Raw genomic sequence first — 25,597 nt, 5'->3', positions numbered from 1 at the left:
CTTGGCTGAGAAGAAGTGCATTTGAGTTTGTCGTATTGTTGTTGCCTGAGCGTTGCTTTCTGTCGGTTTCTTTCCCCCCCGCATACTCTATAATAACAGACCATATCAAGCCAACTGCAATAACCCCTGATAATTCCTAGCTCTGTTGTATCATTGTGCCAGCTCTGCCCCGGTCCAGTTTGGACTTGTTTGATGGGCCTTTGCGCGGGTGCCAAGGATTGGCCTATTATTGTGCTCCATCAGCCAGAGCTTGAATCCGTGCAGGCTGGAGCCGATTCAAAGGTTCGACTGACTGCCATGCTCACAGGGAATGGTGCTTTTGTCTCACACTGTGATCTGGAGTTAGTCTAAACGCCTCACATTCCTTCTTCCCTTCGGTCCCACAGGAGTATTTTTTTTCGTCTTGCAAGTATAAAACAAAACAGTGTGAAAGACTGGGAGGTCTCCCATAGGCTCTTGTAGCGTTGGCCCACGCAGGATGGCCAAGTTAGAATAACCAGTGCTCCGATGAGTTTGGCTTGCCAACAGTCTTTAACTCCACAGCCCCAATTGACAAGATGTCACGCCCTTTGCATCCTGATGGTGTCGGGAGATAACGACATGTCACTCCCCCTATCTGTAAATCACCGTTTATTCTTGTATATTTATAGATGACACACCTCCTCCATCCACGGAATCCACAACCAAGAAAGAAAGTGAAGACAGTAACAGACGTAAGCTTATTTGTGTGTGTGTGTGTGTGTGTGTGTGTGTGTGTGTGTGTGTGTGTGTGTGTGTGTGTGTGTGTGTGTGGGGGGGGGATGGGGGGGGGGGGGTTCCATTTTTTTCATTTCATTTAATATTTATTTGAACAGGGACCGTACACATCAATCAACCCAGGGGTAAATGTGTCAGTCTTAGCTAAGGCTAAATTTCAACTGTAGTCTCTGTGGCCAGATATAACAAGCTATCACTAAAGGAAAGAAATGGTTATAACAAAACATCATAAAAAGCAATAAACATACAGGTTACGATCAAATATATAAATAGGCCTCATCATAAAATCATAAAAACATCATAAAGATCAATAAACATACACACATTTTGTACGCACAATCATTGAGGAGGGAGTCAGGATTCATGCTCACACACCTGATTGCTAATAAGCCAGTTCTTCAGGCCGTGTTTAAAAGAGGGATATGTTTTGCTAGTGCGGATATGCAGGGGCAGGGCATTCCAGAGGTGTCCTGCTTTTACTGAGGATGCAGACTGGCTAAAGGAACTTTTCCTAAAGGGGATGATACAGTGACTGCTCTCCACAGATCTAGTTTGTCTACCACTCTGCGTGTTTTGTTTGATAAATTCACCAAGTGGAGGAGGAGCCATATCATGAAGAACTTTAAAAACAAGACACATATACAAGAATGTAGTGATGTTATCCCAGCTCAGGAGACTGTGTTTACTTAGAATTGCACAGTGGTGATAACTCCTGGGCTTTTTATAAAGTATTTTAAGAGCCTGCTTATGAAAGATTTGAATTGATTTTAGAGTTGTGCTGGTGGCTTGAGCCCAGATGGTTAGGCAATAGGTCAAATATGGAATGATCATTGCAGTAAGGTACAGCTTTGCAGTATCTATGGTGAGATTGTTTCTTATGTATTTGAAATTAAACAAATTAAATCTGACAACTCTTGCCACGTTTTTTACCTGCTTCTTAAAAGAAAGGTTTGAATCGAAGTAGATACTTAGGTATTTATATTCAGGCACTATCTGGAGCCTCTCACCAGAGACATAGACATCCTCAGGTGAGTTACATGCCGTCTTTGTGAAAAACATACAGACCGACTTTTTCACGTTTAGGTGTAAACAGGACTCTGAGAGCCATTTAGACACATTGACCATTGTATCGGTGAGTTTAAGTGCAGCCTGTTCTTTGCATTTCCATTCGATTGCATGTGTGTTCTGTATTCTAATTTTAATAATTATGACTGTTTTGGGCATGCAAAGTGTCATGACTGGAAAAGGAAACATTAATATGATAATCATTTGTTTTGTGTGTATGAAGTAATGGAGTGTGTGTACCTCGTCTGTTATCTCTTGCTCTTTGGTGCCAAGTTCCTCTTTGGGGAAATGAATACAAGATGAAGCTTGGTCTTTTTTAAAAGAATGTTTTCTTAGAGGCAAACTTATTTAAGAAGCCATTATCTGGCTATTCTGCCGTTTCAGCCGTTTCAGCCCCTTTGGATGTGTAATATTGAAACAGTTATAGGCTTTTCCGATACGATGGACCAAAGATAATTAGATTCTTACACTGGAGGGTGTTAGTAGGCAATTAAAATCGTACACCATCCATTTGTCTTCAAGCCTTAAGGTTGCAAGGAATTTTTGAAGATAGCAGTCATGGTTGTTTTCTTTGGGGAAACGGGTTCTCGGCTGATTGTGAGGGGCTGGACTAGATAGCGCAGACACTTCAAGGGCGTCAATACATTCTGTGTTGTTAAACAATTCACAATAAGTCATTTCTCCCCGCCTATTCAGCATACCTTTCCATAATCCAGAGCAGTAATTCAATATGATTCACAAATTCAATCAACAGCATTATGAGGGCCTAAGTATTTTGTAATAATCTTTATAAATCCTAATTTATCAGGCCCAGCAGCTTAATAGTAACTAATCCATTCACAAAAGGCCTTGGCACAGCTTTCTAGCATGGGAACACTCAGTCCTTGACACAACCTCTCACAGGAAAGGAATGAAAGGATTTTGTACTGCCTGCACTGCAAAGGTTAGGTCTGGTTCGATGTAGCACATAGCAAGGATTAATCATAGAAAACACTCAGATGTCAAGATAGCACCGAGCAGAGGAAATGCGAGACAGCTATGTGAGACAGACATTATAAGATGCTTGAGTGTGTTTAAAGAAGAATACACTGTATTTCACCATCTTGTCTGTAGACCCAGTAAAGCAGGTCACCTATTTGGTATAGTCAATATGTGGAGCACTTTTTAGAATAAATTACACTGCAGCTCACAGTTGGTGGAGTGCGTCTGTCAACACGGTTCAGTGAGATCCATCACATCCATCACGCTCCTCGGGGGTTTCAGTCTTCTCAGTCCACGGGTCAGACATGAGGGGTTTTTAGCCACAGCACTGATGAAGAGAAAGCATTACGGCTTTCTGTTGTTCCATGATAAATACACTGGATAGTGGACTGGCGGTAATTATAGGGCGACTTTGTTCCACACAACTGCAACTTTGCGTGAGCAAAATGCTTCTTCAGCCTCAGTGGACTGAAAATAGAAAAAAGCACATAAACAACCAACTGTAAAATCTTATTATGAACATCAGACAAAATCAAGAAACGCCTCGCATTATTTTTTATATTACTGTGTATTGTGTTTTTTTCAATTTAGTTGTTGCTATTTTATTCTCTAAGTGTTGATTTACTATTCATTGCTTTTATCACATTGTTTTTTTTGTGATATTTTCTAAGCACTTATGTATCATAAATCTCTAATGAATGTCCTACTTTCATGAGACATTTCAAATTTAAAGTGCTCTATAAATTACGCTCTAATTATATTTACTTTAGGAACAACACAACAGGGGTGTTGTTCAGATTTGAGAAAACTCTTTTTTTTCAAAAGCAGCCAACACTGAACACTCGTCATCTTCAAATAACCCCTGAGGTGTATTTGCAAAAAAGGATCACAGATTAACTGTGTGTGTGTGTGTGTGTGTGTGTGTGTGTGTGTGTGTGTGTGTGTGTGTGTGTGTGTGTGTGTGTGTGTGTGTGTGTGAAGAGCTAAGTTGTGATGTAATCCACATGAAATATAGGCACAGCATGCAGATGCTGCAAGCTATAGGAAGAAAAAAAGACAGAGTGGGGAAGGGTGGGTGAGACACAGAGGGGGACGCTGGAACAGAAGTCCAGGGTGGAGTATTACCACTTTAAAGCACACCTGAGTTGGCAAGCAGCCCCACAGTGTATATTATTTGATATCAGAATGGTATTAGTGAGATTAGTGGGTGTCACAGGGCACAGTCAAATGTGAACATTGAGCCAGAAATCAATGCCTCGCTGGGTCTGTTTGCCTGGCATGACTGAGCCTTCTGGGAAATAGCAGAGGAAGAGAGGGGGAGATGGTGAGAGATGACACCGAACGTGGATGGACATGCAGATTAATAACACTGTGTGTGGACAGACAGTGAGCCTCTCTATGGGATACCATCTTTTACACGCTGGCACCCCATGGTGCATCGCTCACAAATACACTTGCAGTTTGCTCACACACACACACGTTATGTGCAAGAGGCCCTTTTTCCTTTCCACATGTCTCAAGAAATCTTTAAGTTTCTTCTTTTTTAAAAATCCTTTTTGTCCTTTACACCAGTAGGCTTAATGGAAGCAATGGGAGACGGGGCTAGGGGAAGAGATAGAGCATACTGTAGCTAGGGTGTGTAAATGTGTTCACATTTCTAATCCTTTCTGAAAGGGAGTTACAGTACTGCGTTACTTCCTTGGAAATGCCATCTGTAGTTGATATTTACTCAACGGTCATGCAAGTAGGACACACAGGGAAGGTTGCATATCAGCATCTAAATAGTTTATGCTCTTATGATACTGTACTCCTGAATCTGATGTTGACATAAATAAATCATTTAAGTGTGTGTGGCACTAACATTTTATTCAAGAAAGCACTACAGCGAGTGCGTAAAATTGCCTTTTAGTCTCTATATATCAGAAAGTGGAATTCATGGGAGGATTGACACTGAAATGTGTGGACTTTGGATGGATTCCTTCGGTGTGATGTTAGACCCGGACTCACAGTAAAGACACTCAGTGAGTATCTGGGAGGAAAGCTGTGACAATGCTGCCACCTGCTGTTAGGAGCACATGGGTGAGCGGCCTGGTGGAGGTGCTGGATGGGTTTGTACTTTGTGAGACAGACAGTGTTCTAATTGAACTTATCTGGGAGCCATTATAAATCACATCTGCCCTACATAGACTCTTTGTGTTGTCTTGATTGTGTGTGTATGTGTGTGTGTGTGTGTGTGTGTGTGTGTGTGTGTGTGTGTGTGTGTGTGTGTGTGTGTTGATCCACAATCTGTCCCTGAGCTTCCTTTATCACAAATTGAATATGGTTCCATTCAATACGCCAAATACAAATGATCAAATAACAGGGAGGAAATTACATTCAGCCTTTTGTCATATCTGATATATTGTTGCTTGGGATCACTTTAGACGGATACAACAGCCATGCATGATTTTTAAACGCAGAAGAAAGGTCTAGGACGACCTCGGGCCACAGCGGCGTTCATCTTAACCTGCTTTTCCCACTGAAGTTTTCTTTTCAGACCCCTGTCTGTGGCTCCATCTCAAAATGCCAGTCATGATTAATAGAAAGGATTGCCATCTACTGTGTGTCACCAGCATTCTGTGTGATGGACAGAGGCACTTGAGTAAAACATGCAGCACTGGTAGAACTGGCCTTTTCCCCATTTAATAAAGGCTGGCATTTTTATTGTTCTGAGTGCAGGGCAAAATTGCATAGATATGAAAAAATGGTTTCTCTCTACAGCTTGTTAAAAAAGCAATTATAGAAGCTGCACAATAGCCATTGTAGAGCATGTTCCCTTATTGGTGTCATGGCTTTCATTTACTCAATTTGTCCCAAATGTCATTGGTTTATGTGTGTGTGTGTGTGTGTGTGTGTGTGTGTGTGTGTGTGTGTGTGTGTGTGTGTGTGTGTGTGTGTGTGTGTGTGTGTGTCAGAATGTGTGAGAGCGAGAAAAGGGGTGAGGAGGGTATGGACTAACAGATACAATGCAGGGATTAGTTTTTTTTTCTGTCAGTACTGAAATCTGCCTTTTGTGCATATATTGGACACATTTTGCCATGGTGCCGTACAGTAGGTAGATGGACAACTTGAGGTCGACTAGTGAGTATGTGTCAAGTACCTGTATGTGTCGTTCTCCAGTGACGTGTACAATGCAGAAACCTCCACATCCAACACGTGTTTTTATGGACCTATGAAAAAGGATACATTTCAGCATCATGTTTAATAGTGTTATAGTGATACTATTTACTATTATTTAGTATTATACTAATGCTATTTTTTAGCCATGATGGCTTAAATTTAAATTTGTCCAATACTGCTAAACAACTGAAGTTTAAATGTCAAAGTGTAGCAAAGCTAACAAATTAACTATTATATTTAGAATAAGCAGTTTTTATTAGGAATTGCAGCAGTAAATTTCCTTACCAATAACCTAGAGCATGGTCAGAAAACCCAAATAAAACCCTTTATGTTAAAACACTATGTGAAAGGGAGCCTATATAAACAGGAGCTAGACAGGAGGTAACTGTTTTAAAATGTGATGCCAGCTCTCACAAGATGAATCCTTTGCCTAAAGATGAACAGTTTGTGATCATTAGTATGACTGGTAGCTTTGTTTTCTAAATGTGAACAACTGGCATTATTCCAATGCCTGCTTGTGCTTGGCTGATGATTCCTTTCCCTCTCTTTTCAGGTAAAGAGGAAATAGGTGATGAAGATAAGGGTGACGACGGTAATGTAGCTCTCCGGACCATTAACACATGTTCTGAGCCCCTCAGCTCTACCAGTACTTCTTGATGTCATTTGTCATCAAAAATTGAATTCTCTGTTCGCTCCAGTTCAGTCCTTCATTCCCGTGTGCCACCACTCCAACTTCTCTTATCACAGAAGCTTGGAACAAATAAATCCCTCAATTATGCATGGTTTTAGAAATGACATTCTTTTTTGCACTTAATTTATGCATGTCTTTGTGGTTCTGTTGCTCTCATACTGCAGTACAAAGACAATGCTACACAAAGAGATGGAATGAAAAGGCTGTTTGAGGTGATATTGAAAGCCAAGTCAATTCAACTCCAGGCACTAGCACTGAACTCAAATGCTTTCTGTTCTAGCTGCTGCGGGAAATGAAGACGTGGAGATGGCGAGTCAAAATCCAGGTATAGTACAGTCACAAGCCAAGGCTCTGGCATGGACAGGGGTGAGATTGTGTGTTATTGTCAGTGTGCAGATTGACACACACATCACTCGCTAAGGGGGTTGATGTACACTCTGATCTTTGGGAGGAGATGGGAATTGTACTAGATGACTGAGGTCCAGCTCATGGTTTTCACTTCAGCAAAGGGTTTGATTAAATATCTGTGTGTGGGTGTGGGTGTTTGTGTTTGTGAGCAAACACACAGAGGTCACTATTAACTTTGAGCTTGAACCATTTCTCTTTCTCCGAATATCCTCTGTGATGCTGGCATATAATTAAGATTCTGCATTTGCATATTGGCAGTGAGCAGCACCTCGTCTCTCTTCTGTTTTTGTTTTATTTAAATCCCATTCCATTGACAAAGATTGGACAGATAGCGCCTCTCTAAACATGAATTTTGTAGATATTCTATGAGAGAGTTATAGCAAATTCAGCCCTGGCATGCTATTCAAAATCTGCGATGTGTAATTACTTTCTCGTGAGACACAAACAGGGAGGAAGGAGCAAAGATATACAGTTTTAAACAACACCTGCAAAGTAATTCAGCCAAAAATACAGCAGTGGCATCATTCTTGTGTGTGTGTGTGTGTGTGTGTGTGTGTGTGTGTGTGTGTGTGTGTGTGTGTGTGTGTGTGTGTGTGTGTGTTTTTTTTGCAGGTAAAAACCAGAGACCACAGATCAATATGTTATTCAATAATGTGGTCTTGGTTACATTGTAAAATATATCCTTTGTACACCTTTTATTAGGACATGTATTTTTCCTATAAGTATTCTGTTTCTTCACATTTAGTTTTGTATTATTCCTTTACATGTAGATTTTATTCTTTATCTCTTAATACTTGACATGTTTTATTCATTCAGGTAATTTCATTGATACACACGGTACCATACTCAACAGAGACCTGGTTAAGACATAGCAGCAGTAAAACAAAAAGTGGAGCCAAAAAAATAACACAAATCATACGTTATTTGAGCTATGAGTGATATGTGTGCCACAGAGAAACACAAATCTACATTTAAACTAGCGTATACAGCCTAAAGCAAGCTCTTTCTCTTTAGAAAATATTTGTTTTTTTTACTTATTTCCTTTCAAAGCTGTGCTCTTCAAACTGGAATAGAGTAACCTCTGGGTGTGAAACTGTTTCTGAGAGATTTCCATCAGCAGTCATTGACATGTGGGCTTGTTTTCTGCCATGTGTTACAGGATTTATTGTGAAGGGTTTGATTCCCTTTGCCTAAATGAATCCTTCAAAATGTACTTGTTTTTACCTTTCAATGTTTGTGCGCCTCCAGATGAAAATTCAGGAAACGAGGAGCCAAGTCAAGAAAAGGATAAAGAGGAAAATGAACACCAAGAAAAAGATGAAGATATAGGCATTGACAAGGAGGAAGAGAAAGATGAAGAGAAAGGCATCGACAACGAGGAAGATGACGACAAAGGTATGTAGTTATGGGTGCATGTGTTTGTTTCTATTCTTTTTATCAAAACCTTTGTGGTACACAAGTTGTCAGTCCCAAATATTCATACCAATTGGAAAAAGGTTCAGGCAATGGTCTGATTCCATGATAGCAATTGTTTGTATCACTGCATGCAGCAAAATGTCCAGGGGGCACTGAGGTAGACATGTATGAATAAGTCAGTTCAATGCATGAAACCTTGATAGCCTGAGTGACATAGCCAACGGAAACATAGATGTTTACTTTTTTTGGTTCACCAGCAGTCTAAAATTACACCACGGGGAGATGGGACACTACAAATGCACAATGCAAATTCATCTCTCAGGCACAGAATAAGCAGAACCGAGTGGGGAGGAAATGGCTCAAATGGCGTGCAGTATTGCACATTGGACTTACTATATTCTTAATGGAGCCTTCTACTGTAGTGCTCTAACCATGGTAACACATACGCACATAAAGAAAGCTGATCTCACTAAGGACATGGCACGTCATGGCACGTCAAGCTTGCCGACACGCGGGTGTGATCTCCTGCAAAAACACTGATGTTGTGTGAATGTGTAGCAAAAATCTGAGCTTCGATTTCTTTTTACAGCAAAGGAAGAGCAGCCTGCCGCGAAGGCTGAGGATGACGACACAGCAAAGTCCACTGTGGAGATGGAAGGTAAGATCTGACTTGCTTTGATATGATTTGATTTGACCAGATGGAGAGTCTGACTGACTGACTTTCTATCAATGTGATTTTACAGTCGAGTCTGTTTGTATTTATATTCTTGTGTATTGAATTAGCATGACCAGCGTTGTTTTTGTTTTGTGCTGTTTGTGAAACTAGTTTTCCCCTGGAATCAATCTCAGCCGGTGTAAGATCTACGTCACCCATATAACACATCACTTTGTACAGGACGTATTCGCATTGCAGGGGATCTCGGGTGGTATAACACATTTCTGGAAGCCACAATGGAAGTGCTGAGATCAGTCAATCAGAGCAGATATTTTAAAAAAAAGATTCAGCATTGCTCTCTCGTGGGCAGAATCGTGGCGAGCAATGTATGTGTCTTATGTCTTCGTTAACAAATTATGAGGAAGTGTTTTTTGTGTATCAAACGCCTAAAACAGCTTATTCCTCCGTGCTATAAAAAAGACATCAATGAACCAAACAATTGCCCTGGGTGACCTGCTCCTTCATGAACACCAGCACTATAGTTTATTCTGAGTCAATTACACATACACCACCATGCTGTTCTAATTTACACTTATTATAAGTGCGTCTTCACAGGAATTTATGTTTAGGCAACAAAACCACTTAGTTAAAGAGCGTGGTTTACGATAACTTGACCAATGACTCGTATGATTAGTGACTCGACACGCAACTCACGAGACTAGCGACTGACGTGACACGTGTCAATGTTTAATTTAATTTGCACAAGACAAGAACAGCTGTCTCCTGGGTGAAAGTCTTGTCTTTGTTTCACCGTGTAAATTATCTTGCACTTCATAACACATCAGTAGCTCTGAGCAATAAGGACACAACTGTGTTTACTTTGGAGTTAGCTGCAAGCCCGTTGCTTTACTATACGCTCGCCAAAGTGTGACCCTGTGCGTTGGTATCAGACGCTAGGGAGCACTGACCACGCTGCGGTATTTGACACATCGCTTTAGCCACTCCAGTTGAGCTCCAGGGCAAAGCCAGCCATTTTGTTGGGATCAAACAACTCTTTCTTCTCATTTATGTTATTTAGTTGACCACATGGGATAATCTATCTTTATTTATTCTCATCAATCTCTTGCTCACTGATTGAGGGTATTGTCTGTAGAAGTTGAGGGTTAGATCGTTGAGCACCGGCCACCCCTCTCCCACCACTGCACTAACACAACACAAAGGTCTGTGTCACTCCCTCACCTCCATTTCACTTTCTCTTTGACTGACATTCAATTCATTTAGGTTGACAGTGAACATTCCAGATAGATCCATCTGAGATAGCCTTCTTCATCCTCTCTGAAAAGCCATTGGAATACGTCCCACAAACACTGCAGGCTTTCCATCACTGGAAAGCTTCACTTCAGCCTGTTGATTGTGTCGTGCTTGAGCCCGCCAGTGTCTGTCACTGTCTAGGGTTGCCATGGGCCGCGTACTGTGTGGTGGCACTGTCAAGCAGTAAACAGTGGTGTCATTCTTGATTGCAGGCAGATTGCATTTTGTATAGAGGAGCAGGGCCTTGGACAGAGTGCAGACTCAAACTGTCACACAGCCCCGGCTTAGCCACGCGTAACCAGCTATTCACAGGACGAGACCAAATGATTCCCGAGCCAATACCCTTTATTAAAAATAATAACTGTAATCAGGCGGCCTGCTCATGGTCATAGAGGTTAAATCTACTTCACTGAAAGGAGTGATAAAATGCCTCATAATGGTGGGAGGAATGACTAATGAATCAAACAATTTGAGGACAGCTGAATATAAGGCTGCTTCACACACATATTTATACACCTAAGAATGAGTCTTGAGTGTGTGTCTGTCTTTTACATTAAGTGGTACCTATGATTTCCTTAACTAGCTTATCTTTTGTGTTTTTGTCTGATATTCACAATAACCAAGTAGTAATGCAAGCACAAATAACTAGAGATGGTGAAATAATGTGTTTTCTTCTTGCATATCCTGTTCAGGGAGAAACAAAAGAGAAGCTTTACTTGATTGCAGGCAATATAGAAAATTGTTAAAGGAATCCTTCACCCACAAATGACCAATTCAATTACTCATCCCATGTTACCTAGAATTACTGAAGGAATCTTTGTTTTTCTTGCATGCCTCAAGGTTGAGTTAGAAAACAGAGAGAAGTCTTACTATTGAATAACTATTTAAAACACTTTAGACTCACAAGTGTTTTGAATAGAAAGGTTTTAGAGAAGATGCATGTGTTTGGGAAGCAGTGAGCATACGACTGGATAAATGAGACTTGGATTTCTGTTTGTTTATCTGTTCACTGTGGAGGTATGTTAATAACTCAAGGTAACACGGGGTGAGGTATTTATATAAAAATGGTCATTTTGTGGGTGAAGTATTTGTTCAAGCTTCATACGATTCTGAAACAAGTTCACACCGTTGAGCCAAACCTCATCAATCAAATGGACACATATTGCAGCTGCCTTATTTATATTGGCCGTGCTTAATTTCTCCACGAGGATGCAACTTTCTTATTTTGTTATAAATGTAAGATATGAGGATACAGTGAATTCATTATTTTTCCATTTCCCCTGCCAACAGAGGCCAAAAAGAAAGACGCCTCTTTGATCCCATAAAACAGTAAATGCGTTCTAATATGCTGCTGTTGAGTTTAGTACTCAACAGTACTAAACTCAGTACTACTTTAGTTTACACTCTACATGTTAGTGATCCCACGTTGAAGGATGTGAACGACAGACATGTCGTTACAGCGTTTCAAATATCGTCCTGTACATCCACACGCTTATGTCCCCATGCTCCCAGTTGTCGGCAGTGGCTGTTAACAACCGGCTGTTCCCACACAGCTCAATATTGCACATATGGATGTGTTTATCACAGCTAAGCATCTCAGTCCCAGCTCAGTCACATTAAATTGTACAAAGCTTTGTGTTTTATTCATTTTCACCCTTGTCGTCATTAAACCTTGTTAATGTAAGAATCTATTGAGTCCACACACATTCCCTTGTATTGGATAAAGATGTAGGATGCTACACAGGTAATTTGCTAATGTCTTAACAGTTCATAATACCAAACTGCACCATCTGCTGTTTACATTGCAGGTCTTTTTGTATGAATATTCAGTTGTGTTTAAGCATTTAGTCTTGTTGTTCTTTCTCACAACAAATGACTCAGTTTAATGTGATATAAGCAACCAAGAACCATAAGATGCAAACAGTATTATTCTGGGGGTTTTAGTTCTCTATAATATCTGTGAGAAGTGGAGATAGGGAGGCAGACAGAGCGGAGATTTTGTATTTTTAATCAGGCTTCACAATATGAATTTTGGCTATGTGTTAGATATCTCAGGCACAGGCAATAAGATTCTCAGTCTGATATCTGGGATTATATAAAGGCTCCCCAAATTGAATCAGAATACAAGCAGCCTTTATTTATGAATATTCATAACACACTTTAAAATGGAAATGGTGGCGATATTGTTATTGCGTTTGAAATATCTAGCCAGCCAGCCTTGTTCTGGTGACTTGTGAGAGTACCCGCTTCAGTAAGCTCATGAAACATCCATGAATTAAAATAAGACTGTCTTTGCCTAAAGCTAGGAATAAATAAATCTGAGTTGTGAACAGAAATTGTTTTTTCCTTGTATGTGTGAATCTCATGCAGGAGTCGATAGCTATCGTCTTGGCTCCAACGGTAAGATTTAATGGCTGTGCAGAGTCAATGCCACGAGTGAACAGCAGCTCATCCTTCTTTCTAATCAAACTTTGAGTTTGAGCAAGTTTTGTGTGTCATGCAATGCACCAACACAAACACAAATAATGTGACCAAAAGACAGTGCTGTCGCTATAATTCTGCTCTTCATTATGAATATGAAGCACAGACAACCTTGCAATCAGAGTTTGAATGGTTCTCGTATTTTTCAGCCTTTGATAAAGGTGGCCTCTGCTAGAGGCCGACTATGGGATGAAAGTGGCTCCTTGACTATAGAAGGACTCTACAGACAATATTTCAGGGGGGTGGTCTCTACCCAGGCATGGCTGCTTGCAGACCAGAAGGGCTAATATGTGGACAAACCGTAATGGCACACTAAGGCCAGGCAGGAGGGACCCTGCAGGGCAGGAAAAGGGATGGAGAGACAGACAGACTCAGCAGGCCATCACAACAATATAGTCTCAACACAGCAGAGAGACAAGGCACCATTACATCAGCCCAGAGGCTGTTGGAGATTCCCACTGCTCATCGCTCCCTTTGATTTTTCCTTGTTTCTTTTTCTCTCCTTAGACCTGTTGTGTTGTTAAAACATCATCACATCAACACAAGTAAACTCTATTCACACTCATTATCCAAGTTTTCACTTGTTTATGTTGACTTTATTGTCTAGATTTCATGACTTTCTATCTCCAAGTGTTCTTTTCGTCCCATGGCGGACCGGATGTTTTAAGTATAGATGGCTGTGAGTGCTTTATTTAGCGCTGACTCTGCCACAACCACTCGCAGCTCACTGTATTGGAGGCTCTGAGCAGAAAGCCCAGCTGCATCCACAAGTGCCATATGGTGCCCAAAAACCACATGCACATCATGTACCTCTCTCTCTTCTAAGATACACAATAAAAAAAAACTGCATCAAAATGGAGGTGCAACAAATCCCCTTAACAACTGTTATGAGAATTGGTTTTATTCTCTTGTTTGTGAATGTTATTTGGGGGGGTGTTATTGATTTCTATGTTCACTCCCTTGATGGTTCAGCTTGACTGTAACAGAACAACAAGTCCACACAAAGGGCTCTTCTGAAATCCAGCAGACTGCCATTAGCCATGTGGAGGTACACACCAAACTCTCACAGCAACGTGACCCTGTGTGGTCGCTCTTTTGTGTTAAAGTACAAAGTGTGGAATTTCTTAGTAATCTACTGCAAGTCAAAGGAGAGGGTTTTTTTTCTTTCTTTTTAGCAGCTTGAATAATTCATCCCAAAATGCATTGGTTTGTTCCACTCAGAATTAGTTGATGCTGAAGTGCGCTTTGCATTTATGTTCCTTCGTCTTAGCAAAAAGGATTTGAAGCGTTGCTTAATTGGTTGTTTCGTGCCCTTTTGTCTTTGCCTTTTGTGAACAATGGGATACTGGGGATGTAAATCTAATTCTGGAGAGCAATACCGTCTTTCCTGTGGCAAAGAGTTGTCAGCACACAATTAACTTTTGGCATAGCATTGTATACTGTAACACTGAGTGGCTCCTCAGGGAAAAAGATGCCACTGGCTGGAGACATTAGGCTATGCATGTGTTTTATAGCTTCTTACACTGACTGTGAAAGTCCAGGAACAGCAGTTACACCAATCACCGCCCTGCTGAGGCATTGTCTGCGAGTGCCGTAAGGAGACTAACCACAGCCTTATCTTTATCCGTATTAATGCAGCTTTTATCACTGCATTCCATTTGGCTTTGCTCCTCCGCCTTAAACTCAATTTGACGCCTTGTTTTGACTAGCTTTGTTAATTTTAGGTCATTGGATATCAAATTGAGCCTGTTTCCTGGTGATTTCAAGATGAAAAAGTTTCATTTTTAAAAATCCCTTGGAGTCTGAGGGACTTTTATTCAGTCATTCCTCAGCGTGACAGTACCCTCCGTCATGTTGTGATGTCTTCTAATTGATGAGAAATACAGGACTCTGGACATGTAGCTGGAGATCGGGAATAGACCAACAATGTGCACAATGTCCATTGTGTTGGTCACCTCTGGCCCAGAACGCTGCCTCAAAGAGTAGGTCTCAGGCTACAACAGACACACATTTTCTGTCCTCCTTTGAAGCTCCTCTTTTGATCAGTTGTCTTGTCCTGTGTCCTCCCCTCTGTTTGCTTCACAAAGATGGCGAATGAATCAACTCCGAGGAGAGTGAGAAATTGTCAGCTAGCAGAGATGCAACAAATGTGTTAAAGTCTGCAACACATTTTAATCTCCCACACACACACACACACACACACACACACACACACACACACACACACACACACACACACACACACACACACACAGAGCAATGAAGGATCTCTGTATGGTTTGCCTGTAACCTGGAGGCAATTAGGAATATTTTATGGTATTACTCATGTTTCTACTTCTGTTCGAAACATGAGTAAACCAAAGGGAGATATTGAGAATGGTGTTTGAGACTCAAACATGACAGCTGGGATTTTAAGTTTTTAACCCTTTGGATTATAAATGTTACTTGCTAGTATCGTTAAGATATTGACCCCTTTCTCTCATCTCTCAGGGTATGATGCAATACATATAACATGACATAATTAGAGCTTCAACGTCTATAATTTGATTGATAATGTATACTATTTTGATATACTACAGTATTTTTAACGTTTTTGAAGCAAACATGTCATATTTGATATGGTACCTTCTAAAATGTGAGAATGTACTTCCTTGACAATTATCCAAAGGCTATTTTGGATTGTTGCTTGTAGCGTTGAAAAACACAATTACCGAACAACAGAAATATTTTTTTCAGCCCTAATTATGTCATTCAATTAAGTATATTATGTCATGTTATGATAATGATATGTTTAGGAACTGATGAATTAGAATAAGTATCACAGAAAACACATAAATGGGCAAACAGTAAAATCATGGAAAAGGCGATTGTCTATAGTAAAAGTAAATAGCAATATCTGATGAAATGTCTTCATTGGCTATAATTAAATCTCTATCAGTTTCTCACTAGACTGCTGATCTCTACTGAGGTTTACCAACCAAGCTGCTCTCTTGCTGACCTTTCAGTGATAGACAGCTGCTCTGCCACGAGTCCTAGTTTTCAATGCAGTCTCGACAAGCACTTTGATTATATTGACCAGTCCCTTATATGATCTCCCGCGGAAAACGTTAATCTGCCTCTGCCCAGAGGAAGCATCACTTCATAACGGCAAATCAGTCAGCTGGCCCGTAGCAGGCATCTAGACCTGCTGCTTCTACGCCTCCCTCAGCTGTGGCACGCGCCACTTTGTTGTATCTGCGATCATCTTGTGTCAGATGTACTAGTCCCCTCAAGGTGCGTCAGTGCCTTGATGTAGTAAACCACAATAGGTACTGAAGACGGGGGTGGGCACCTTCCTGCAGCAGGCCCGCCAGTATTGCAGGGAGAATCTAAAGATTATGTAAAGTAATTCAGCGAGTGATGTGAGAGGAGCTGGCCACCACTGACGGCAGGTCTAGCAGGTATGTAGGTCACACAGGGGGAGGCCTCTTTTGCATTTTTCCCCCTCCATGTCTATTTTTGTTTTGTCTCCCTTTCAGACGTATTCACTTAATCAGTTATGCACTTACTCCTTTCATCTCAGTTTCAGCTCTTCTTTTTAATCTCCTTTTTTTGTCTTCTGACAGACCACTGTGACGGTTTCACACTAACTTGGACAAAGTGGGGAACAGAAAATGACTAAAAGGAGTGAGAGACATTGCCAGAGAAGCTAAAATGTTTTCTGGCTCTCCTGTTTCTTTCAACTCTTGTGGTGTCTCATCAGTGGGTTGCCAGTGGTCACTTTCCCCTTGTTTTTGGCAACATATGTTGTCAAATGTTCCCTCGTCTCGTCTCCCGCCATCCCTCTCTGCCCTCTCATCCACCTTCTCTGAGTTGTAGCTTAACCTCAAAGCAGATGGTGTCCTGTACTCTTTTCAGTAATTCAGAGTAATTGATGTTTTTTATCATCTTGTTAAGCATGGCCCAGGCCTGTGTAATGAGCTTGGGCCCTTTCAGCCTGTTTCTGGGGTCCTGACCCAACTTGGAGCCGCCCCATCACAGCCACCATCGCAAGGTTACCCAAACCCGCAGGGGAGCACAATGCTACTTGATGTCCACAACCCCTCGACCTTTTCTTAGGGAGAAGAAAGGCGGAATATTGATGAAGATTCTTGGCTTTTCAGGAGGACAGCAGTATAAAGGGGCGGTCACAGTGTTTATTGAGCTTGTTTTCGTCTCCCTGTAGGTCACAGCTCAGTGCTCTTTAATTGGCTCAGATTGTCAGACAATGTTCCGTCTCATGGAAAAGAAAACTCTGATCAAACGCTCCTCACAAAACTCTAAGAGTGGCAGCTCATGCAGTTGAGCTATTTCCACAAGCCTGCACTACAAACCTAACATTAACATATGAAAATGGGCTGCTTCCCACATTTACTAGCTCATTAGTTCTTTTGGTTGAGCACTTGTTGAATTCCACCCGCTCTTGTTTTGCTTGAACAGGGAGATGTCTTTAATTATCATTGCAGTAGGCATATCAGCCCCAAAGCTATTAGTCCATGCAAAGTTCAACGAGGGGCTCTTTGATACTTGTTTAATATACATGGCCCAATGCAGACCAGGCTCAAGTCCCTCATAGGCCACCCAGTTTACTTGCTGCAATGAATTCTGCTCTCATCTTCTGAAAGGAAAGGAGCTTCAGATACTAGCATTGACCTTGACATTTTCCTATCTTACTCTCTCAAGAGGAAATGCTCTTGAGGAAGCAGCCGCCATCCGCCTGCTTCCGAAACACCACAGAAACCAAAGACCTTTAGATATTTGATCAACTCAGACAAAAAAGAAATACTTAATGCAATCAGGGAGACATTCAGCAGGACATTCAGTCAGTAAATGTTTTTCAACTGTGGTGCATTTAATTTGGCCATTCTTAAGAGGGAAAGTTTAGGAAAAGATATTGAGCAGCTACTGGGAAGTGAAAGCACGGTTGAATGGTTTTCAGCAGCTCCCAGACTGCGATTGTGAGGGGTCACATCCATTATTTGAGTGAGAGCAGATGGACACCTGGGAGAGCTGGCTGGGATCAAAGCTCCAGGACCTGTTCAGACACAGCAGACCAGCCCACCACGCCAAGGTTTGGGAATCAAATGAACAGAAGAAATTCTCCTGGGGAACTGACACTGTAGGGCACCAACACCTCTACACCACCATCGATTCTTACTCTTTCACTGCTCAAGAAAAGAGGATTTGAATTAAAGACAGTGAGGTGTCCTGTGGCTGAGGGACAAAAGGAACCTCCTGTTCTGCCCAAGGCGCCTGTCTGGAACATTAAGCATAGGCGGTTTCCCATGATGCCATGTGGGTGACCCACAGGAACTGCCTCCCCTGAGCTAGAATGACACGAACATTAAAAGTGGTGGAGGCAGAATTGCTCTTTGAGGATGATGCAAAAATAATGAGAAAACTTGTCATACAAAAGCTACAGCGAATACAATATAGAGTTAATATATTAATATGGTCCTCTAAAATCTTAACTTGCCATTGCTGTTCAGTTCAAATACATTTTCTATAGTGGTTCAATACGGTGGCGCACTACACTAATGCTGACCAACAAAACACTAACTACCTCTTGTCTTATAAATGAATGGAAGGTGGGGGGGATGTAATTTTCTGCTTGTCTGCATTCAAGGGTGACTTATGCCCAACTCTCTTCCTTCCTCTCCCCCCTCTTATGTGTGCACACACACACACTCACACACTCATCCTTCCTCTTGAGCAACTGAGGAGTTTTCTCTCTGGGATGTTTGTACTTAACTTCTAAAAGGCTGAAGTGACATGAAAATAAAATAAATTAAGTTAAAGAATTGTTAAAAGTTGTAAAGAATGACAAGTCTCTTGTAAATTAACACGTTGTGAAAACCACTGAAACATCGTGATCATTTGACAGATAAAAAGTCTATGGTTCTAATATGTAAAAGATACCCTTTTAAACCCAGTCACCCTTTCTTCATGCTGCAATGTTTTGCTAGTTTTAGTGTAATTCAAGAGATATAGATACTTATGAATGAGATGCCCTCTTTCTATGAACACCTGCAAAAATCCATGCAGAATACAAATGTAGTTACCTTACGTCCTGGTAAATTACACACCAAAATGACGGAGGGGAGAGACACTGTCAAGGACCCCTCAGGGTCCCAGCTTGAAAAACCACCGGTGTAAGCTGTCTGGTTTCCTGCTGAGGGAGTCAATGCGGTCTCCTGTTTTTCTCTTTTCCTTATCAGCTCTCTGTGGACTGTGCCTCTCCTTCACCAGAACCTTGACAGAGGCCCGTTTTTCTCTCGCTCCCCCATCTTGTTTATGTGTTTACCACAGCACACTCACATCCTCCCCTTAAATGATAGCCCCTCTACTGTCAGCACACTGGAGTCAAATTAGAGAGCAAGACATAGCCGCGTTGCTGTTCCCTTCGAGCCTCCGGCAGGCAGGGGAAGCTGCAGCCGCAATCAATTGAAATTCTGAGCTTTGTGCTTTGTCTCGATCAGTGTTGGATATTAGAGATGCTACCCTAGCACACAGACTGTGTTATTACCTGCGAGAGAGGAAGGAATGAGCGTCTGGAATAAGGCCATGTTTCAGTGAGCTCCTGCTGTGCTTGCACATATAAAAAGGCAGACACGATGGAGGCTCTTTTCCGACACAAGTCGCAACATCGGGGCTCATTCCACATGTTCCGCCGTTAGCTTCAATATCCGTAACGTGATCGTGTGGAAGAGTGGTAATGCATGGCATATCGTTTCATGTGTATGCATAATTTATTGACGCCATACGGCTGACTCTCCAGCATGTGGCTCATGGTGTGTCTCCTTGCTTCCTGTCAATTTATTCCATTAAGATTATAATCTGAAGCTGGTGGTTAATCTCCTTCTTGGCTTCTTTATAATAAAGCAGGAAACTTTAAAGAATACTTCATTGTTCTAAAACTGGGACTCGTGGCTTTGTCCACTTTTGTCGGTTCTGATAACATTGTACTCAAAGTAATTGCTCATAGCCGGGAGCACATGTCATCACTACAACAGTTATAAACAAGGGGATGGGGAATCCGATTATTTTAACAAATTATTAATTAATCAAATCAAAAGTGGGCGTACTGACCATAATAATCTAATATTGCACTTAAACCTTGTGTGCAAGAATGTAAACTTATGATCCATGCTGGCGTTTCTTGCCCCAATGGACATCTTTGTAGCCATGATATTTATATCTATAATGTATGTGTTACTGTTCAGATGTAATTCTGTTAAATATCCAAATTGTACATAACTAGAATTATCTTTTTAATAGTTTTGTGGGGAAAAAAAATAATGTTAGTTTTCCCCCTGTGGAGTTCCATGCCTCGGATCAAAAAGAGATTGTTGTTGCTTCATCCTTCCTGCTTTTCAACCGTCCCTAAATCCCGATGGAGTCTCAGGGAGAAGAAATTTCATTCCAAAATGTTGCAAAAGATTAAATCAGTTGTATGTTGAAGAAGCGGTGTAATTCCGGTGTTTTCTCCATCGATAGCGGTATTTAACACCAAATTACCAGCGAAGCAAAGAGATCTGAAGCTTTCTTCTTGCTTTAAGAACCTTTGCATTCGTACACAAGTATCCAAACCTACAATTAAAACCAAGAGGAACCTGCGTTTCCGTGCAGAGTTAAATTACCCTGACCGCTAACTTGTCAGTGTAAAGATACAGAACACTTTTCTTCTCGTTCTTCTATCATGCGACTAAGCAGTTGTATTTGTTTACATCATTGCTGGACTGCCTGGGGAGAGCAGTTATTTTTATTGTGTGCTTTGTTTGGATGGTTGTTTTTGCAAAGAGGGAAGTGGCAAGGTTTGCTCAGTGAGTGACGAAGAAAGAGTTGTGTGACTACAGACCGAGAGCGGGAGAAGGATGTGTGTGGGTCTCAGGCTGCCTTAAAGCGATGGCAGTCTAATTAATTTTGCATGTGTCGCTCGCCCTTTGCATTTGTTTTGTTCTTTTTTGAAGAATAACTTTAGGAAGGCACTGAATTTCCAGGCATGAGAGACTGTTAAACATCACGACAAATGTAAATGTGAGGCCATGAGTATGAAGTCCTGGACTGGTTTTGGGATGATCTACTTTTTTTTCTGCAGAAAGTGACATAAAAAGAGCAGAATACTCTTGCACAAATGATTACTTTTACCCTTTTTCACCCACACATTTATTCAACTACATCTGCAAGCCTGACTTGACATTCAAGATGAGTAATGTGTCTGTATCTATATGTGCTCCACATTGCAGAGGCCTCTGAGATCAGCAACACTGGCACCAGCAATGGAGGTGAGTAGAGATCATGAACTAGCTGGTTTGGGCGCTGTGTCTATTTCTTGCTTTCCTGCCTCTCCTACTCACGGGTGGATATTTCTGTCAACATACCTGCCTACATTCTCAAAATATCACAGTGCATATTAGGGTTCTAATTATATGTTGGATGCACTTACATTTTAGCGGTAGAAACTCCCTCCAGCATCAGAAGATCTGTTGAGGTTAAAAAAAAACATGACAACTAGTTTCTAGTCAAAAAGTTCTTGTTAGCTGCATCGTAACTGTGAACCCACTTGGCTTGATTCACGAGCTTGGCAGGGCAGAGAGATTTTTTTAGGTAAATTGATGCTTTATGCTCAGGAAGAGAGGCAACACAGATTGCCTGATTATCCTAGGCACTTCTCACATGTCCCTCTTCCCTTCTCTTCTCTATTCTTCTAATTTCTTTCCCCTGCTCTTATCTAGAGGAGATGAAAGATCCTGTCGAGATCTCAGGAGAACCTGATTCTATTCCAACTGACAGCATTCAGTCCAAAGGTAAGGGCGTGGGGGAAGCACTCGTACTCTCGCTCACTCTTATCTCGCACACAATCTCTATTTATAAGCGGATTCTTATTAGTGGCCACAGCTGCTGAATTATAATTCACTTCATCCGGAGACTTCTCAGCGCTGTGCAGCTGAGTGTTACCCAGTTTCACCCTCCCTGTCTCCATTTCCCCCCAACTGCCTCCATCTTTTTCCCTCTTTAGAGGCTATATTGTAGGATATTTTTGGTATAAACGTGTCAGCACGTCTTTGGAGATTGAGTGTGATGAATTGCCTGCAAACTCAACTATCAGACATTTAATAAATCAAGCATATTATTTTAACATTCAGCGAACACAGAGTGTAGGAGCAATAATCATGCCAATGAATCATATTTGATAAGGATACCACACTGTTGTTATTCTCAGGTCTCCGTGGAGATTTAGGTTAATAAGACTGCATGTAATGTTAATGTGGACATATGAAGAGAGTGCTGTGAATTTCTATCTCTGCTTTTGTTCTGTGTGTGGCTCTACGGAGCCAAAAGAATGGAATTCGGATTTGGGCCTCGTAGTTTCCAGGTAGAAAAAAAATCATTAGGCAACTGTTGTGAACAGATTGTCAGGGTTGAATAAATAGGACAGGCTAGCAGCATAGGAAATAACTTGGCAGAGGCAAACGGGTTTGTGTATAAAGAAAAGAGCTTAAACAATGCCAGACAAAGCGCCAGAGAAGAAAAAGCCTGTTGTCGAACATGCGGGTGGATCAGGTGGGATGGTGTATGACGGAGCTGGTAGAGAACAGTTTATAGTTAAAATTAGCCATCATACATCGTCAAAACACATGACACTGGGTAATCACAACAGACGGCCCTGTTTTCTGAACAAAGATGGCAGGTTGTTTTATCTTTACTAAAGATTCACATTCAGAACAGAGAAAATGGATCAGCCTCAGTGTCCAAATGTGTGATTACCCATCTGTCTGTCAGACAAAATATGAATATGTGTCATTAATGTATTGGCTCTTGTAGATATATTCAATGTTCTGGTTAGTTTCTTATTTACTACGATGTACTGCAGGACTGTCTACCAGGGCAATGGAAAACTCAACTGATTATATTGCCGTGAAATTTGATTTGAATAAACAAAACATACAGTTTGTAAATTTCAATAGGCAACTTTATGACAGACCCATTCCTTGTCCCCAGAAAAGGATTTTGGGTGACCCCATAACCTTTGGTGCCAACTCTTGCCCTTTACAAACTTTCACAAGGGTTTCAGGAAATTTGCTGTAGATATTCAATGTCCTCAGTGGGATGAATCCTGATGCTTTTAGTGTTCCCTTAGAAATGTTCTCAGCATCGCTTACATATTTACACTTCTGCATGATAACTAGCACCAGTCTTAGGCAAAAAGGGCAGCATGTCATATGTTCAAGTCTACAGACAGAGTATTATGAAATATCTTGACCAGATGCCTCAGATGGGACAAACCCTTTAATAACCCATGGTTTTTATAGAGTCAACATTAGGAGAGACTCTACACTTTACCACTAGGCTATTACTAGTAAGACTGAGAATAGCAGCAATGTATTGTTTCTTCCAGGAGCGCAACTAATAATTATTGTCATGATTAATTAATCTGTAGACAATTCACTCGACAAATTGAGGAATTTCTTTGGTCTATAAAATGTAAGTGATGTGTGTTTGGATCCAAAAGTCACACAATAACACACAAACTATTAGACCAGCCACAATGTCTGGTGGTAAAGTGAAGCGGGGAAAATATTTTAAATATAGCGTATACTTGAAGTGATCGCTGCTTTACCTCGCCGTCAGAAGGCCAATAGTACGGTTACATGGTTATGGACATTTACTGTGGTAACCCACTGCTGTTCAACCCTTACATTTGACAAATACAAGCAACAAATGCTCACAATTGAGAAACTTGAATTTGGGAATATTTGTCAGTTTTGCTTGAAAAATGAATCTGCATTTGTTTGGATAATTGCTTAAGTATTTCCATTGATAATATTGTTGATCATTTCAGCTCACGTTCCATTCCCCCCTTTCATTTTGTGGTGTGCAATTATCATTTCAACCTAGCAGAGATTGTTAGAGGTTTTGCTGAAATCAGAGAACATCCAGAAATAAACACTAATATTAAAGAAGCCACAGTATTGTGTACTAAACGTAAGAACCAGAAATGCAAAATCTGAATTCAGACTATGACATTATTTTCCATCCAGACACTGTTGAGAAGAAAGAATGACCAGCTGAGGGAAGGACAATCAACCTCATCTCACAGCCAGCAAAACTGTGCGAATGCCAACCACACTGGTGTCAGGCTGGCCCATGTCAGTTAGGGCTCTGACTGGCCCAGGACAACCAGTTACTCACAAGATGCTCACACCCCACCTTTATTTAGCCTATTCCCTCTTTGTTAAGAAACTACTCATCCCTGAAGTATGTACTATATGTGTATGTATGTCTGTGCAAAACCTTGCTATATGACTTGAACATATCAACTAGAATGAGATGAGCCATACCTCACTGTGTGTTACAGCCATATGTTTTGCCAGCAGCGTGCGATGAGATAAACCAGGTTCAAGTCTCTTAATTTGATCTATGCCCACTGTGAGAGCACGGTAATGCTGTCAGTCAATCAACCATCCTTCTGTTCTGACAAAGCCACCGTCATGATGGCATTTAACAGTGGAATTACCTGACAACAGCCTGCAACACCCTGACACCTGCCATGTCTCCTCACACTCTACTGCAGCTCCTTTGTTTAGTCAAATCAGTGAATATGCCCGCCATTCAGACCACGGTCTGTGAGGCGGTGTGTCACTCCCCGGCCTTTTATGTATGAACGCCACTGATCACATCTGATCTCTGTCACCGCAGCTTGACTCATTTTAACCAAGAAACTGTTCATCAAGGCCCACGTACACTAAAGAGGATATGAGTGTCTTTTAACAAATCGATTAGTTCTTGTCCCCTTTTTTTCTTTGCCGTTTTAAAATGCATGCCAGATAATTGCTTTGAACTTCATCAACATAAACAGGAATTACAGTCCTCTTCGCTTTCGCTTGTCTCCTTACCAGATTGTCTATAACTATAATGAAAGAATCTGCCTTATTTCATATCAAACTACAAAATCCCAATCACAAGGAGGTGATCCAAGTAGGAATTCTTGGTTTTGATCGCTTGCAGATGATTTGTAATTCTAAAGGAAAACATGTAATGGCTGTTGCCTAATGCCTGTTGTCAATGGTTTAATTTGATTTTAAAACATGGTTTTGGTTTCTATTAAATGTTGTGATTTATGATGTTCTTTTTCATTGGTGCCATACTAAAGATCAGATTAATTACAGTTCTATGAAAGGATGCCTTCATACTTTGATGTTTGCTTTGCTAAACTATAACAGAAACAACTAATAAAATGTAAAGGTGGAAGCCATGTCTCAGCTTTTAATGTTTCTTGTCATGTGTCTTGTTTTTACCTCTGTAATTATAGTATTTTATTTCTTTCTACTCACAGCTGGTATAGTTAATTTCCCTTCAGTTATATGTGAAATTGATCAACTGTAACAGAGCGATCAGTCGCGTGTCTCTGGTGGACGGAAACAATTAGTCCGTCCTCTGATCTCCAGCATGCTGCCTCGCTAACCCTCGGGCTCTGTCCTGCATCAAATGAGAAGAGACAGACCTCCTCACCCGAGAGCTCACCCTCCCCCCGTCTGGGAAACTCACTAATGGCCAGAGACCTCACAGAGAGTTTGTTATCAAAGACGTATCAGCTCTCCAGAGCAGAACCTCTTCATCAAGCACCTGTCTTATCTGCACAGATCATGTTAGCT

The 25,597-nt window shown here is 41.1% G+C and overlaps 1 protein-coding gene across 1 annotated transcript in view; it reads left to right on the top strand.

Annotated features, from left to right (window-relative positions):
- macrod2 (mono-ADP ribosylhydrolase 2) overlaps positions 1–25,198 on the top strand; it is a 417,061-nt gene extending 391,863 nt beyond the window's left edge. Inside the window, exons 11-18 of the mRNA XM_079229872.1 lie at positions 651–713; positions 6,515–6,553; positions 6,933–6,977; positions 8,309–8,455; positions 9,066–9,134; positions 21,188–21,226; positions 21,677–21,748; positions 23,984–25,198. Coding sequence (XP_079085998.1) covers positions 651–713; positions 6,515–6,553; positions 6,933–6,977; positions 8,309–8,455; positions 9,066–9,134; positions 21,188–21,226; positions 21,677–21,748; positions 23,984–24,006 — 497 coding nt within the window. The 3' untranslated portion in view covers positions 24,007–25,198. The remainder of the gene's footprint in view (positions 1–650; positions 714–6,514; positions 6,554–6,932; positions 6,978–8,308; positions 8,456–9,065; positions 9,135–21,187; positions 21,227–21,676; positions 21,749–23,983) is intronic.
- The last annotated feature ends 399 nt before the right edge of the window (positions 25,199–25,597 follow it).

The sequence above is a fragment of the Taurulus bubalis genome, assembly GCF_910589615.1.
Source record: "Taurulus bubalis genome assembly, chromosome: 14".
Lineage (NCBI taxonomy): Eukaryota > Metazoa > Chordata > Actinopteri > Perciformes > Cottidae > Taurulus > Taurulus bubalis.
Note: the sequence above shows the minus strand (reverse complement) of the source record. Positions and strands in the feature narration are given on the sequence as shown.